The 17,921-nt window shown below is 44.3% G+C and overlaps 1 protein-coding gene across 1 annotated transcript; it reads left to right on the top strand.

The window, feature by feature from the left end:
* The first annotated feature begins 12,128 nt into the window (after positions 1-12,128).
* LOC141598553 (uncharacterized) lies at positions 12,129-14,768 on the top strand. The gene is made up of 3 exons (XM_074418225.1): positions 12,129-13,762; positions 13,852-13,933; positions 14,425-14,768. The coding sequence occupies exons 1-3, from the start codon at positions 12,996-12,998 to the stop codon at positions 14,635-14,637; spliced, it is 1,062 nt and encodes a 353-aa protein (XP_074274326.1). The 5' UTR covers positions 12,129-12,995; the 3' UTR covers positions 14,638-14,768.
* The last annotated feature ends 3,153 nt before the right edge of the window (positions 14,769-17,921 follow it).

Raw genomic sequence — 17,921 nt, forward strand, 5'->3', positions numbered from 1 at the left:
TTGGCGCCGTCTGTGGGAAAAGACACTAGAAGCTAGTCACATTCATTCCCAAACAAAAAAAAAATATATAAACACAAAAAACCCACCCCAAGAGCTAAGAAGATGTCGAAACAACAAGAGGTATTCGTAAATGACGAAACCGAGCTACACCAAGATGATACCTTCCACCATTATGGAGTTGTGCAGCCCTCCACCGGCGGAGTAATCCAACCGGAATTCGGGATGCCGAATATACCAGATACGCCGCTGCCCGCCGACCAAGTCACCATCATGGGACATTTGGTTGATGCAGCAAAACTAAAACTACTCCTGGACCTAATTGGTAGTACGCCGGCTCACACTGTCACGCCGACAAGAGCGGCGGAAACCGTCCAGGAAACCAGGGCCCAAAATGTGACTCCGAGAAATTTGAACGGAGCACTAGGAGAAGCTGACCCTGTCAAGACACCGGAGGAGCCCAAAGTGGTCGTGGTAGACCTAAGTCCTTCTCGCACTCGTGAGAGGACAGCGTCGCCGCGGCACAAACGAGGCACACCCCGGAGGAGCCAGAGAAGTCCGACTCAGCAGAGTCGGAGAAGAAGCCCGAGTCGGAGAAGGAGTCCTTCCCGCTACGAGGAGAGGAGCCGGACTAGGAATGCGAGGAGCCGATCGCCGCGTGTCATTCGACACGTGGTCAGACAGCCCCTCAGTGCCTATGTCCTCGAAACCGCCGTGCCAACCAAGCTAAAGTTGTCGGCGTTCACATACAAAGGAGATAGTGATCCAACCGACCACGCCGAGGCTTTCGAGTCTTACATGTCGGTATGGGAACAGCCCGATGAGGTCTGGTGCCGAGTTTTCCCAACAACTTTGCATGGGATGGCTCAAAATTGGTACAAGGGGCTCCCCGACGGCTCGGTATACTGTTACGCCGACCTAAGAGACGCCTTTTTAGCCCAATACTCTTGCAATATGAGGAGGGCCGTGGAGACGTCGGACCTCCTAACTATCAAACAGGAGGAGGGCGAGTCTCTACGAAGCTATGTGAAGAGGTTCGACGGCAAGGTTCGGCGAGTTCGGAGATTAATCCCTAGCGGCGACTTTTCGCGCATCGATGAAAGGCCTCCCAAGGGGAGACTTAAAAGACGAGCTCATCAAGTACGGGGGTTTGGGCCTAGATGCCGCTAGGAAGATGGCCGACCAGGCCATCAAGGTGGAAGACTACCACAAAACCTGGGTAGGCCACAGCGAGGCTGGGTACTCAGAGAAGAAGAGCCACCGGGAGGACAACTCGGATGAAAGACGCCGTGACGATAATAGGTCACGGTCTGGCAAGTCCGCCAGGAAACAGAACTCGGCTGGTGCCGGGGAGTTCAGGAACGTACTACAGAAAGCAGTGCAATGATCACACCCCCCTGATCGTATCTGCCGCCGAGGTCTTCGCCCTGAGCAAAAACGAGGGCCAGAAGTGGGAAAGGCCCCCTAGGCCGAGGGGTGACGGTGACACGAGCCAGTACTGTGAGTACCACGGCCACACCGGCCACTTAACAAACGACTGACGGCATCTGAAAAATGCCATTGAAGAACTGATCCGGAGGGGGAGCCTCGGCAAATACGTTGCCGGAGGCCAAAAAACAGATGCCGGCGGATCAAATAAGAAAACCGTCTTTGAACGGGTAGGAGTAATCAATGTTGTCATCGGGGGCAACGAGAACGGTGGGTCCGCTCATGGGCACAAACGGCACCTGAATGAACTATATCAGGCCATCAACTTTGTGCCCAACACAGCGACCCCCGCTTCCAACATCCCCGATATAACCATTGGGAAGAAGAACTACGAGGGAGTCGTCGCTCCTCACAGCGACCCACTTACAATCCACCTGGACATAGCCAACCACTTGGTGAAGAGATGCCTAATCGACACAGGCGCCTACACAAACATTATGTACGGAGAATGCTTTCTTAGCCTCGGTCTGAAGGTTGAAGACCTGAGCCCCTGCACCAGCCCGTTGTACAGCTTTTCTGGGGCCGGCCTGGTACCCCTGGGGTCAATCGGGTTGCCGGTGATGTTCGGCGAGGGAAGTGCGGCCAAGAACGTTATGTCTGAGTCTGTGGTCATTGACGGTTCGTCTGACTACAACGTCCTCATAGGCCGAGTCACTCTGAGTGAGGCCGACGCAGTGATGTCCATCCGGGCCCTGACATTGATGTTTGTCTCGGACCGGGGGGAAGCGCATAAACTCGTCTCAAAGAACGAGAGGGATGAGGTAGTCAATGTCCAAGTATCTGCCAGAGGGTGCAACATGCAATCCTTCAAAGTGGCGAAGAAGTCAGAGAAGGGGAAGAGCCCATCCTTGCAACAGGGGGCGAACGCATGAATAACTCCGTCGGCATGGTCGAAGGAGCTGAGACCGAAGAGGTAGAAGTTGACCCAGGGCGCACCGTAACTATCGGTGTCAACCTGGAACCAGGATTCAGGGCCGCTCTCCTAGACCTGCTGAGGAAGAACAAAGACGTCTTCGCCTACTCAGCGGCCGAGATGCCAGGCGTGAGCCGGGAGGTAATTATTTACAAGCTAAACGTACTCCCCACCGCTCGCCCTGTCAAGCAAAGGATGAGGAACTCCTCAGCCGAGAAAGATGAGGCCATCAAAGCCGAGGTAGATAAATTACTTGCGGCGGGTTTTATTACGCCTTGTACTTATCCTGAGTGGTTAGCCAATGTTGTGATGGTGAGGAAATCATCGGGGGCATGGAGAATGTGCGTAGATTTTACCAATCTTAATAAAGCATGCCCCAAAGATTGTTACCCTTTGCCTCGGATTGATAGCTTAATCGACGCCACGTCAGGCTACACCATGTTGAGCCTGCTGGACGCCTTCTCGGGATATCACCAGGTATTCATGGCTGAGGAGGACATGCCTAAATGCGCATTCATCACCGCTAACGGCACATACATGTACAAAATGATGCCGTTTGGTTTGAAGAACGCCGGTGCAACGTATACAAGACTGGTGGACAAAGTGTTCCAAAATCAAAAAGGGCGGAACATTGAGGCTTACGTCGACGATGCTATTGTGAAAAGCAAGTCTGACAGCGAGCACCTAGCCGATTTACACGAGACATTTTGTTTACTAAGGAAATACAAGATGAAGCTCAACCCAATGAAATGCAACTTCGGTGTCCGGGCAGGTAAATTCCTCGGTGTGCTTGTCAGTGCCAGAGGCATCGACGCCAATCCAGACAAAGTCCGAGCAATCCTAGACCTGCCGGAGCCAAGGAATCGAAAAGAGGTTATGATGCTGACCGGGAGAATGGCGGCTCTCGCCCGTTTCATCTCTCGGTCAGCCGACAAGAGCACCCCATTCTTCAAAGTTTTGAAGGGGGATAAAGACTTCAGCTTGGGGGAGGAACAGAGCACAGCTTTCAAGCAACTGAAAGCTCATCTTCAGACTCTCCCAACTCTGTCCAGGTCGATACTGGGGGAGACGCTATACCTATACATAGCAGTTACCTCGGCCACGGTCGGTCTTGATCATCGAGGGAAGAGGACAAACAGCAACACCCAATCTACTTTGTCAGCCATACGCTGTTGCCCGCCGAGAGAAATTACCCACTAATTGAAAAAGCAGCCTTCGCCGTCGTCGTTGTCGCGAGGAAGTTAAAACCTTATTTCGACGCACATCCCGTGACGGTCCTAACCGACCAGCAATTGGAGAAAGCTTTGGAAAAATTCGAACAATCCGGTAGGCTCATCAAATGGGCAGTGGAACTCTCTGGTTTCGGCATTCAGTACAAACCAAGGCCTTCGATAAAGGGGCAAGCACTTGCAGATTTCCTGGCCGAATGCACATATCAAGAAGAGCCAAACCCAGGTGTATGGGAGGTTTACACCGACGGCTCCTCCACGACGAACAGCTCGGGGGTCGGCATCCTTATCATCAGCCCAAACGGGGACGAATTTGAGTACGCCTTGAAATTTACCTTCTCGGCCTCAAATAACGAATCCGAATACGAGGCGGTGATAACCGGAGTCGAGCTGGCCAGAGCCGCCGGAGCAGAACACATTGTGTTAAAGACAGACTCACTGTTGGTTACTAACCAAATCAGAGGAGAGTTTGAGGCTCGGGACGACGGGATGGTAAGATACCTGGAAAGGGTAAAAGCTGACATAGCAAAATTGAAATCTTTCCAAATCCAATGCGTTCCCAGATTTGAGAACAACCGGGCCGACGCTCTCTCAAAACTTGCCAGCTCAACCATCAAGAATGTCAGCCGAACCGTGCTGGTAGATATCAGGAATGCGAAGAGCATCACTGAGACTGTCGGCATGGTGGGCAACATAGAGACCGAGACAACGTGGATGACTCCAATAATGAAATACAAAGTTACAAGTGAGTTGCCGGAGGACCGCAATCTCTCGGCCAAGATAAAAAGGATCGCTGCCAGGTACCTGGTGTTCGAAGGGGAACTGTACAGAAGGTCCGTAATAAGACCACTCTTGAAATGTGTCGGCCCGGTAGACGCAGAGCCGATCTTGTGAGAAATTCACGAAGGCATCTGTGGACACCACATGGGGGCAAGAACACTAGCCCACAAAGCTCTCCGAGCCGGCTACTTCTGGCCCACCATGCTTGCGGATTCCAAGGCTAAGACCAAGAAGTGCACAAACTGTCAGATGCATGCTCCGGTGATACATGCCCCTTCCCGGGACCTACAACCGGTGCTTAGTCCCCTCCCTTTCGCACAGTGGGGGATGGATATGCTAGGGTCATTTACAACGGCCTCCGGAGGAAGAAAGTTCTTGATCGTCGCCGTTGATTACTTCACCAAATGGGTTGAAGCTGTAGCAGTACCAGCGAAGACCACAGCGGCCGTCAGAAAGGTAATCTGGGAAAATGTTATAACTCGTTTTGGGTTACCCCAAGTCATGGTATTCGACCACGGCCGAGAGTTTTGGAGTGACCTGATAATGAACTGGTTGGAAGAGCTTGGCATCAAGTTTGCATACTCCTCCGTCTGCCACCCACAAAGCAACGGGCAGGCACTACAGGAAAAACGCGGGAAACTGACGGAAAATTAAAGCCCATACTGATGGCATTTCCGTCGGTATTTCCCTTTCCTGACGGAAATTCCGTCAGTAATCAGGGGTCAGCTTATTTCGTCAGTAAAATACCTGTACTGACGGAATTTCCGTCAGTCTTTTAAAACACTGACGGATATGTGACGGAAAATCCGTCCTTATTTATAGGTCAATAGTGACGGAATTTCCGTCAGTGTTAAGCATTACTGACGGAAATTCCGTCAGTTTGTGTGACACGTGGCAGTCCACGTAGGTTTCTGAAATCACATACACAGAGGGTAGTGACGGAATTTCCGTCAGTTTTTTAGGTTTACTGACGGAAATTCCGTCAGTTTGTGTGACACGTGGCAGTCCACGTAGGTTTCTGAAATCACATACACAGAGGGTAGTGACGGAATTTCCGTCAGTTTTTTAGTTTTATTGACGGAAATTCCGTCAGTTTGTGTGACACGTGGCAGTTTCTAGTTAAATCTGGAAAATAGGGAGGAAAACGCAGTGACGGAAATTCCGTCGGTATTTTAATATTACTGACGGAATTTCCGTCAGATGTATTAAATAACGACCAGAAACAAAGACTCTGCTTTGCCCCACGATCGTTTTTTGCATCGTTTCAAATCTGACAAACTGCTGCCGCCACCACGATGCCTATTTGCATCGTTTCCAATATAAACAAAACCTGCAAAACACATCCAATCGTCGACCGCCAAGCGGGAATCCATTTTCACGTCGACCGCTAATGCGGGAATCAATACACAACAAAAGAGAAGGGGACGCAAATTGTTTTACATAAAAACATAGTCAAATTTGTATACTCTAGAAGAAACGTATACTCAGTGCAGTTGAGACGCAAATCTAGCGATCAATATGCCTACAGTTACGAATGCTATCGAGCCGTAACCCCGATTACCTCGGCCAAAGCCGAGAGCGACGGGGACACATCGGTCGATACGCTAAAGACGTTAAACACAGTTGAGATATGCATTCAAACTGCCTCGGTCATACCGAAGGTAAAAACGAAGGCACTCAATTAATAACGCAAGAAGACAAGTGAAGGATTGTGATCAAAGCCCCGGCCAAGCCAAAGGCCAATAAGACGAACTTTATTGGAAATAATTACAAGGAAAAAACAGACGACGGCCGTCCCCATAGGGATAAGCCTAAACACAACCTACCAAGAGTTTTACAAACAAAACAAAAGAAAAGCAAAAGATTACAAACATATTACTTGAAGCGCCAAAAGATGGAAGGGAGGAATGGCTCAATAGTTGGCCCCCGAACAGCTAAAGCTATCCGAGATGCCGGGTGAGTCTGGTGACGACCGCCCGTCTCCCTATGCCTGTTGCTGCCCTCCATCGGTAGCAGCAGCGTCTTCGGTGGCCGGTCCAGGAGAAGGCTCGACATTTTCAAGCGCCTTTAGCCTCTCAGCCTCCTCTTGGGCCTCCTTCACCTTCGCATCATAGGCCGCCTTGGCCTCAGCTATCTGAGCCGCCTTCGCCGCCTCCGCTTTCTCCGCAGCCGCTGTTTCCGCAGCATCGGCCATCTCGTCCAGAAGCTGGTCGAATTTATCCCACGGGAAGGATCCGTCGGGGAAGAGTTTCTTGATCGCCTCCCTGGCCGCTTCCTCGGCCTGGTCTCGGAATTCGGCGCACATTTTAGGGAGAAGCTCAGTTTGAAGCATCTCAATATCCTTCTCCTTTTGAGCAAGGACAGCCTTGTGCGCCTCCGACTGGGCATCGTACATACCTTTCCACTCTTCCCTTTTTGGCAACCACGGCGTCATGAGCGCCCTTATACCTGTCCCGCTCCTCCATCAACTTGGCGGTGGCGGCATCAGCATCCTCAACTTTGGCCCTCTCGGCCACTAGCAGCTTCTCGGCTTCCTCCACACGCTTCTTGGCAGCAAGGAGATCCAGCTTAGCCTTCCCGGCTTCCCCCTTCGCAGCGGAAAGATCAAGCTTAAGCTTTGCGATCAGTGGCCCAGCTTGGGCCATGGCCTTTTCCTGCTCCATGATGTGGGAGCCGGCTAGTTGGGTCCACTTCGCCAGCCTCTTATATATTTTCACACCCTCTGCCACAAGCTCGGTGGGAGGAATCTTCTGAGCTGAGGAGTCAACGGGGACATTTCTATCACCCGCCTTCTCAATAGCCTTCTCAGGCTGCTTTCCTAATTGCCGTTCAGTGAGAACGGCGACTGCCGACGGCAGATCTACAAAAAATTTACACAGAGCATCCACGTCAACATGCATTGACACATCAGAGAGTCTGTCATCGGGAATGTCCAACGAACCAGCTAAGTCTGAACCGCAAGTTAGATCCGTACCAGTCTGGACCCTCTTGGTTGGAGGACCGGCTGAGGCAGTCTTCTCCCCGGCAACGGTGGAAGCAGACGGTGGCTCTTTTCTCTTCTTCGGAGGAGTAGGGCCCTTAGCAACGGTCACCACCCCCTCAGTGATATCGATGACCTCCACATGATCCTTCTGGACCATTGGGGTCGAAGAGGGAATTGACACTGACGCCGCCGCCAACTTGGACGCTGCCTTCTTTGTTCTCTTCGGCACGCCTCCGAGAACCCGTGCATGGGCCGCCTCCGGATCCAATGCCTTCAGCTGCTTCTCCATCAGTTCGTTGGGAGCCAGTCTGCGATCACGCGCGTCAGCCGTAGGATGCCGTTGAACAACCTTCCCGTCCTTATCAAGCCCTAACCTATTCAAGGTCCTCTCAGACAGATCCTGGCCAAACCGGTCTGCAAGAAATCAAACAAGAGTTACGTGACAGAAGTAAAACAAAGCTCTAAAACAGGAACATAACAGGCAAAGATGGGCCTCACACCGACCCCACTCACCCTGGTTGAGGGCCGGTATGAGGCCGACGCGGCAAAGCAGCTCATCTTGAAGAATAATCTGAGTCGGGGGCAGCCATCCCTTCCCAGCATCGAACAGCTGCATCGCCCGCTTCTCATCCGCAGTAAGAGGGACCATCGAAACGTCCATCTTAACCTTACCCCGGGAGATACATTCCTCATACTCTCCCCGGCTCTCACACCGCAAGTAAACAGGGCTCTGGAAAGACCGAGGCAATGGGTAGTCCTCCGGCACTTGGACGTACACCCATCGCCGTTGCCAGTCCTTGCAAGAAGTAAGCTTGGACACGGAGACGTAGCCTGGCTCCGTCTTCACGCTGTACCACCCCACTTTACCGGCGATTGACGGCCGAAGATGATGAAGGCGGCGGAATAAGTTAACCGTTGGGATCTCCCCCCTAAAAAGACAGAGCCACACAAAGCCGACTATCGTCCTCATGGCCAACGGATGCAGTTGGGCCACAGCGACGTTCATAGCTTTGATGATGGCCATGACGTGTTCATTCAAAGGAAACCGGAGCCCATACTCCAGGTGCCTGATATACACGCCGATATGACCCGGGGGAGGGCAACAGACCGCCTGACCCTCCTCAGGGATAACAATTTTGTACCCCTCACCGAAGGAGAAATGGCCTCCGAAAAGAGTCCCACCGGAACAGCTGGCGAATTTATTTGTCCAGACACGGTCGAGACCAGTCGTGCAGGCCTCGCCATGATCCGGGATAGGCGGCCTCTCACCATCAGAAGGAGTCCTCTCATCATCATCAGCATCATCATCCTCATACTCCCACTCCTCCAAAATGGGCGGATCAACTACGGGAGAAGGAGACCTAGGGCCCCCAAACCTTATCGGGATGGCATCTAGTATCCCCTCCTCATCAAGACGCGACGGGGAACCCCCCGGCGCAGAAGTGCTAGTCCCGGCGTCAGCAGAAGACATGATAGCAATGATTACGTAACAAAATAAGAAGTGAGAAAATTTGTTTGTTTACCTTGAAGAAAAACACTCGCCGGAGTAACAACTCTGAAAATTAGAAGACAAAGAAGCCCTTGAAAGTTCAGAGAGAAGAAAATTTTGGAGAAAAATTTGAGAAAATGAAATTGGTGGCCAAATTCACGGAACAACTGCCCTATTTATAGGGAAAAGCCCATGAAGAAGGACCAATCAGGGCACAGCCCATGAAGCGTCGACCAATCGAACGACACGTGTGTCGGACATGCAACCACGGAATGTCAATCGTTGCAACAGTTGAACGTCAATCAATGCAACAGTGACCAAGCGTCTTCAACACGCCCCTTCATATCTCTTTGCCTATTCATCTTCCTCAACAAATTCCTATGTATCTGCTCTCCGCCGGCCACATGATCAACCAAGCTAGGAAGCACCGGCCGAGGGGCAATCGAAAACAACCGGCACTCTCAACCCTGGTCTCGGCCAGCGTCACTTTCTTTTCCACATCGGATGCCCTTTACACATCCATGTGGAGGGGGGATATGGTACGGCCTAAGCAGAACCAGGCCGAGGTAGAAGAAGCCGATACAGAAAAATTTTCAGAAATTACTTGCGCAGAATATACGCTCAACATACATCGGAGCCCATACCACGGCATAGACTACGCTGGGGGCAAATTGATGAGGCATATTCTGCACCGCTGACCAAGTCAACATATTGAGCAAGGTCAAGGGTATCCACAGCAAAGTCAACGACTCAGACAGCCTAGCCGATGAAGCCCATCGGCCTGTCACCTGGGTCTCGGCCAGGCAACTAGCAAGCCGGGGCACATATCCGCGTACTCATATCCAAGACCCCTCGGTCGGCCTGCCATGGGTCCATCGGCCGAGGGTGAAACGGTCTTTCCACCTGCTAGCCACTTGGCCACTTGGCTACTACGTGACAAAAGGTGAAAGTCTATAAATACTCCTCAACCCTCGTTGAGGAAAGGATCCACAATTTAACCTAAGAATCACTATTCATCTGGTAATATCTTCCTTATCTCTCTACAATACACATTTAGCCAAGTAACAACAACTTACCTCTCTAAGTTTACTGACTTGAGCGTCGGAGTGAGTACGCTCGGCCAAAGCCGAGCCCTCAGTTTGTTCATCGTTTCAGGAGACCGCAAGGAGGATTCAAGCAAAGACGTCATTCTACAAGCCACGGGTGGTAACAATACTTGCTCTGGAATTACACCCGGAACAGATATAAACTGGTGTCCCTTAATTAGCCAAATCATCAAACAAGTCTTACGTCCGAAGGTCCATACATATTGAACTGTGATCGAACAATAGATAAAACTATAAGTCCCACAAGCTCAACATGTTCCATCAAAATATAATTGAGGAAAAATTTAAAGAAGAAAAAACTTTCGTATTAAATTAAATTGTGATAGAAATATATATAGTCCATATCACAAACACGATAAAGTGATTTTTTATGCATTAAAAAGATTTTTTTTTCCTAAAAGTGATAACTTGTTTTTCGCTCTTCAAAACAAGCATATGTGTCTTAAATCTTAAGCAAGTTACATATGATAGATAAGACAAAAGTAAATTGTCTTGTGATCAGCAAAATGTTTATCTTAAAATGAAAATATCCGTCTTAACACTAAAAGTATATGCATTATACTTTTGTTTTGTTCATACTATTTGACTTTGACTTAAGACACCCGTCATAAACAATATGTACTTTGTCTATCAGAAAAGGTATTAGTTTACCAGTTAATCTCCTTAAGACAAAGATATCAGTTTTATAGTTAAAATGGGTTAAGAACTATTCCTTTATCCCGGTCATTTGTTGTCCTTTTTTATTTTTGGGTGTCTCAGTCATTTGTTGTCCTTTCTATTTTAAGAATGAATTTGATAAGTAATTTGATCATTCACATTCAATTCATTCCACTTGTCATTTAGTGTGAAGAAACCCAAAGTTCCACATGTGAGGGTTGTCCCACATTGATAAAAGAGGAGAAGAATTAACACTTTATAAGGCAATGGGCTACTCCCTCTACTGTCAATTGGTTTTAGAGTGGAACCCTCTTGGGCCTCTGTTGTGGACTCTTTCTTCTCCGTTTGGGTGCGGCCCAGGCCCGTTGTTGAATTTAACATTTAGTAATTGACCATCTCCCATTTTTTTGGTCTTTATGTCAAAATCAAAGGACAATAAATGACCGGGACGGAGAGTATAAGAAGTACACTATTTAGATACGAGAACATGGTTACATGAGACAAACTTTTATTATTTCCTAGATATTCATTATTTTGTCTTATAATAAATGTGTAATATTTATGTTAAGCAGCCTATTTTAATCTTACGATAAATATAATCGTTTTTTAGAAGATTAATTTTTGATTTTCACAAATTTCAAATCCTGAATTTACGTGTGACATTAATCAGTTCCCAAGATCATTCTGAAGTGAGGGAAGAAAATTTGCCTCCCACCGTTTATACTCCAATTAAATAATTAAGTAATTATCAACATTTCACGTGCACCAATGCCAATTATTCTTCTTTATATAGTATACTCACTAGTACAGTACAAATCATATACTGGTAACATTGTTGTGCTATTATAGCTTCAATAATTATTGATTTAACCAATAAAAGTTCACCATATTCGGAGTACTGTGCAATATCGAAGAGGTTTTAGTATAATGGTTGAGATATGGTGATAATATGTTATGGGTATGAATTCATAATACTCCAATCGCATTACCTTATTAAACACCACAAACTCAAAGCTCTAATACAACACTTGTGCACATTATTTTCACTAACAAAACTAAAACTCTTTTTTTTTCCGTAAAAATATCAACTTCGATACTTAAAATACCTAATAATCTAAACACATAAGATAAATATTTGACATATATAAGGAACAACTACAAGTCGTCCACAAACTCTCGAGTCCACGCCACTCAATCATTGACGGATCCAGAATATGAAGTCAGTGGAGGAGAAAAAACTTCAATAGCCTCGAAAATATTCAAAAGTTTCTACTAAACAATTGACAATTTTAGCGCTCTAGTAACCCCCTTCACTCCATCATTACATTCAATATATTATATATCGAGTATGAAATTAAATTAACTTAAATTTGCAGTAGAATGACATTACCGTTTCACGAGTGGCGTTACGTGTACCCGATTTTTATCCGTTGATGAAGCACATAGCTTGTAAGTTACATATGGGTCATATTCCATCATCAAACATAGGTACAAGTGCAAGTACTAGTGTTATTATTACTACTCATAGTACAACACATTTTTTATAATGTGTTCCATACTCCCATGGATCTAGGTGACCTCACATTATCTCAATTTTATCAAAGATTCAACCTTTTTACCAAAATCAGTGCTCATCAATCAATACGACAGTGGTGTAAAACCGTCTTATTCTATAATTTTACGGTTATTTTATTGATTTTCTTATATGGGTAGCTGTCATCTTACTGTTGCATTCACATAAATTTCTGACAATGATTTCATTTAATGTCAATTTTTTCCCATGATAGTTTTTTTCTGACATTACATTGACAGTCTCCATTTGGGTTGTCTCTTGCTTGTCTCTCTCACTTACATGCATTTGAAGATTTAATAATCTTTTTTGGTTAGTTATTATTAATCTTCACTATTCATGATTATTAGTATGATTTTTGGAATGTTATGATTATGAATTTATGATTATGATTAATCCCATATGATTGGTTTTATTTACTGTTTATGATTGTGAAGTTTTTGGTGTTTTTTTCATATTTTATTCATTTTTTGGTGATGAAATAATTATTTTATTCAAGGGTTCTTACTTCTTAGGGTTTAGATAAGGTTTTCAATCTTGTGTGAAGTTTGGGGATCTTGGTATACATTTTGGGGGAATGATTTTGATTTTATTAATGTGGTAATTTGTAGAAAAGCTTTCTTTCCTTGGTATTATTGTTGGATTCATGTCGAAACGGTTTCTGATGATGATTCATGTCAGCCGACCCCAAATCATGCTCTGAAGTGTCATTTTTTGGTTATTAGGTAGGAGTATTTAGAATATTAAGGGATCTTGTTCATTAGTTGTAGTTTGTAGTGAAAGATGAGATCTATAGAAGATAAGGAGATGTCAAATGGTAGCATTACATTTGAGTTCCATAAAGGAAATGGGGGAGGTAATAGAGCAACTCATCCTCGAACCGGGTTAGGAAAACCAACACCTTCAAAATGGGATGATGCTCAAAAATGGCTAGTTGGGTTTTCTAGAGGAGGTGATAGGAACACATCAAAAACTAAGCCTAGAAACTCGAATGCCGATGATACTAGGTTGATTGCCCCAATCCCTCAACAAGAAGTTGACTATGATGAGGAAGTGGAGAAGGCGGAGAATGAAATTCCTGGGTCGTCTCAATTCGATGTTCATACCAAGAATGTCGATTGTGATGAGGGTTTTTGGAGGATTAATAAGGGTGTAGCTGAGAATAGTGCAGGGTTAGCTGTTAGATCAGTTTGTGTGAGGGATATGGGCACTGAAATGACCCCTATTGCTAGTCTAGAACCTTCTAGAACAGCGACTCCGATAAGGGCAACGACACCGGCTAATCGTAGCCCGATTTCTTCTGCCGGGTCTACTCCGTTGAGGTGCCAGCATGGCACAGGGCAAAATACTGAGAATTATCACACGGGTTTGCAGTCGGTGGAGACTAGAAATCATGTTTCTCCTCTTGGAAGGCAGAATGTTGCTAATCGAGTGTCTAGTGGGGAGGAAGAAGAGGCTAAAGTTACTGGGTTGGAACTTAAGAAGCACAATCCTTTAGAAACTCGGGCTTTGGCGTGGGATGAAGCCGAGCGTGCCAAGTATATGGCCAGGTGATTTTCCGATAACTTTACTCTCAGTTGCATCTGCTAAATTACTGTTAATATGCAAGTGGTTTTAGATTGATTAGTTTGATTTGTAGGTATAAAAGAGAAGAAGTGAAGATACAAGCTTGGGAAAATCACGAGAAACGAAAAGCTGAAATGGAGATGAAGAAATTGGAGGTATATACTTTTATAAACTTCGGTTTTGCTGTAAATAAAAAAAGACGATACTGATGAATTTATCATACCGTATTATGTATTTGTTAACTTCTGCTCATGTTTGTGTCTGTATAATGCTGCTTTAGCTTAGTTAATTGTTATCTGCCATATGGATGTGATTTCGGGAAGTGAGCAGATAAAAACCATTGCTCATATATCTCTTGATTTTCGATATCCTTAATTCTTGATGCTGCGTGTATGTCTTCTGTGTGATCTGTGATTGATATTCTGATAAAAGGGCATCATCCAATCTGCATTGTCAATACCGTAAGATCAACCAGAAAAAATATACTCCGTACATTCGTTCCCTTTTTCTAGTGCTTCAAATCTCTTACAGACATTGATAGTTGATACTGCTCCTGCTCTGAGCTCGACCTGTCAGAATCAAAACCGCTCTTGTATGTGGGCCGTTAAACTCTAATGACTTTAAATTACATTTCGTGTTATTGTAGGTGAAAGCGGAGAGACTGAAAGCTAGAGCACAAGAGAAATATACAAATAAACTGGCTGCCACTCGAAGAATTGCAGAGGAGAAACGCGCAAATGCAGAGGCCAAATTAAGCGAGAAAGCTGTCAAGACATCAGAGAAAGCCGATTACATCAGAAGAACCGGTCACTTGCCCTCATCGTTCTCCATAAAGCTGCCTTCGATTTGCTGGCAGTAGCAAACTTAGCAACATGTATCTGAAAATACCGTCTTTTAAGTTCCGTTCCCCCCTCTTATGTCTGTATCTTAAGTTTTTATGCATGTCATACCCTGAAATTTGGATCAATAGAATAAATTCTGTTCATTTTATGATTATAATTTTATATCTTTCGATTAAATTAAACGGAGTACCTTGTTATTGTCGTAAAGTAACTATAAATGCAGCCGATATTGCCTCAAAATGCGGTCCCGGTAACATTCAAAGCTTTAAGAAGCTTTTTGCATAGGCTCATAGCTCTATGTTGTACTCAGTAGCAGGCAACTAAAGTTGTTCCACAAGTGGGTTTTAGAAGCTTGTAAAAAGTGCCAATAACTTTTTGTCTTCCTATGCTGATTTATATCGACGACGTTTTAGTAAATATCAACGACGTTTTTCAAAAAAAAGACGATAACTGCCCTCCATCCATCAAACACTTTATCTCTCTAAAAAATTTCCTCTCTAATTCAACTAAAAATCAACTAAATTAAAAAAAAAAAACCAACAACAACAATTAACAATATGACGGATCCCGAATCACCGGTACTTAAACAACTTAATCGCTTCATTATTTGGTTAATTTTTTTCCGCACCGTTAAATCTATTCGATAATTAATTTACGTCACGTATTAACTTAGTAATAGCAAACATTGCGATTTTTCTGCATAAATCTGAAATTTGTCCCCCGAAAGTTGAACCATGGACCAAAGTTGAAATCCAACGTTAAATTTATGGTCCAAACGCGTTGAAAATCAACGTTCACCATGGTCCAAACAATGGAAATCCACGTTCACCATGGACCAAACGTTGGAATCCCACGTTTGGCCACGGTGAATTTTTTTTTTTTTTTTTTTTAAAAAAATATTTAAAAAAAAAAAAAAAAAAAAATTCACCGTTGCCAAACGTGGGATTCCAACGTTTGTCCATGGGCAAATGGTGAAAACCATCGTTCCTCCATGACCAAACGTCCAAAATTCACGTTTCACCATGGATGAAACAACCAATTCTCACGTTTCATCCATGGTGTCCCCTTCCCCATTTTTTTCGACTCAAATTCGACACCAACAACAATATTATTCGACATATAATTGACTTATTTTACGCAAACAACTATACAATTACAACTAATTAGCAAAAGATTGGCAACAAAAACAACAATCTATCTTTCAAAACTAATTACAAAGCTTATTTTTTTAAAAAAAAAAAAAAAAAACGGATATGAACAGTAGCGGTGGCGACGGTAAACGGCAGTGGCGGCGTGGTAGTGGCGGCGTCTGGTGGCGGTGTGGTGGTAGGAGGTGGTGATGGTGTTTGATGTTGGGAATATTTGGGGATTTTTGGAGTTAGAGAGAAAAGAAGAGAGTTAGTGAGATGTGAAGGGAAAAATTGTCTTTCGGAATGAAAACGTCGTCGATATTTACGAATTGGGTAATTGACCGGGTCTCAACTCTCAACCATCAGTTTAAACTTAACTTTTGATTGAGATCGTCTTTTGTTGTTATAAACAAGTATAAACATAACTTTAATCAAGCTTAGATGAATAAAGTAACCCATGCACGAACGGAATCGTTTATTTACTAAGAAGCTCAAGTTTCATATTTGAGTTAGTCCATTTGTCTCAATCATTTGTTTATCGTTTTTATTTTTTGTTGGTTATTTTAATCAAAGACAAATAAATGATTAGGTGTAGCCGTATAGGAGTATTTTGTTCAACTCACAAATGAATCATGACCAATGTTATTAGTAAGGAAAAATTATTGTGTTCTCCGGAAGGACCGTACTCCTTACACCTAAGTTATTATAATATTCTATGTGGTGAATTGCATTTAGGTATAAGGAGGACGGTCCTCCCGGAGAACACAAGAATTTTTTATTAATAAAATCTTAGAAATTCCTTTGTTTGTTTGCAACTCTTAAGGTCTCGTTTGATTACCATACGGGAATTAATTTCCCATGACATTACAAAACACATGAATTGGCTAATTCATGTGAATGCCCAAAACTCGTTTAGTTGACATACGGGAGTTTAATTGACACAACCGTTTCCAATTATCTAGGGGGAGCTAGATAATTAAACTCCTCAATTATGAAGTAGTTGGCAATGCAAGGGAAAAAAAGAAAATCTCATGCTTTGTGGTAACCAAACATCACCCAATTTTATGGGAGCAACAAAACGAGTTACAATCATTATCGTAGCTCACAAATCCACAAACCTTCAATATCTCAAAAATAAAAATAAAAATCTCACATATTTAAGAAAAGTCTTTGGGATGAAAATGAGCTACACATGCATGTATCAATTATTCACTTTACATGATTAATTTTGTTTCACACTTCTCAATGTTCAACTAATTAATTTCGGGTTACGTTGATGGACTATTACATTTACGTACCACTTACCCCGGCTAGATACAGAATATTAATATGTTGTTGTATTACTAACCAAAATACATGAACTACATTGCCTCTGTATGCAACACAAGACAACAAGTTGTCAGCCTGTCAACATGAACTATAATAAGGTTACATAACATATATGTGTGAATTTACACGATAAAACTCAAACGCACTTGTGAATTTCACGGACATAAAACCTAGTTTAGTATATTTCAGTTTTACTCTTCAATTCAGTTAAGTTTAATTAAACAATTCCACTTAAATAAGACCACGTACCACTCTGAAAGGTTGTGCTAAAGAATACATTTCTGATGTAATGTCGACCTGAGCATGGCATGGTTAGGATTTAGGCAGGTTAGGTACTTCTAATTAGGCCCTGTTTTATGGGATTGGAATCAACTTATAAGATCTCGAATCAATCAACTTATAGGATCTCGAATCGAATCAACTTATTGGATCTCAATCAACTTATAGGATCTCGAATCGAATCAACTTATAGGATCTGAAGTGAACTTAAATTAAATGACTTGAAGTCCAAAAGAACAGGGCCTTAGTCTAATCTGGTTCGGTAGGATGCTCAGTCGGACCGAGCTGGAGATATATAGGCCCAAACCAGCCAGAGTATCATATTTTGTTTGTTTGTTTTGGGAAGTCGATCTTGATTTCTCCGGCCATGACAATGGGCCGGTATAGATGTAATGGGCCGGTATAGATGTGGAACAGGGGCATCATACTGCAAATGTCACGAAAATTATCGACCCGACAATAACGTGAGATTTCGTTAAATTTTGTCATACTATATGACTATACTTACAATAAATTTTTTTATAAAATCTTATCTATATAAATTCAGAAGACAATACTCATTG

The sequence above is a fragment of the Silene latifolia genome, chromosome 9, assembly GCF_048544455.1.
Source record: "Silene latifolia isolate original U9 population chromosome 9, ASM4854445v1, whole genome shotgun sequence".
Classification (NCBI taxonomy): domain Eukaryota; kingdom Viridiplantae; phylum Streptophyta; class Magnoliopsida; order Caryophyllales; family Caryophyllaceae; genus Silene; species Silene latifolia.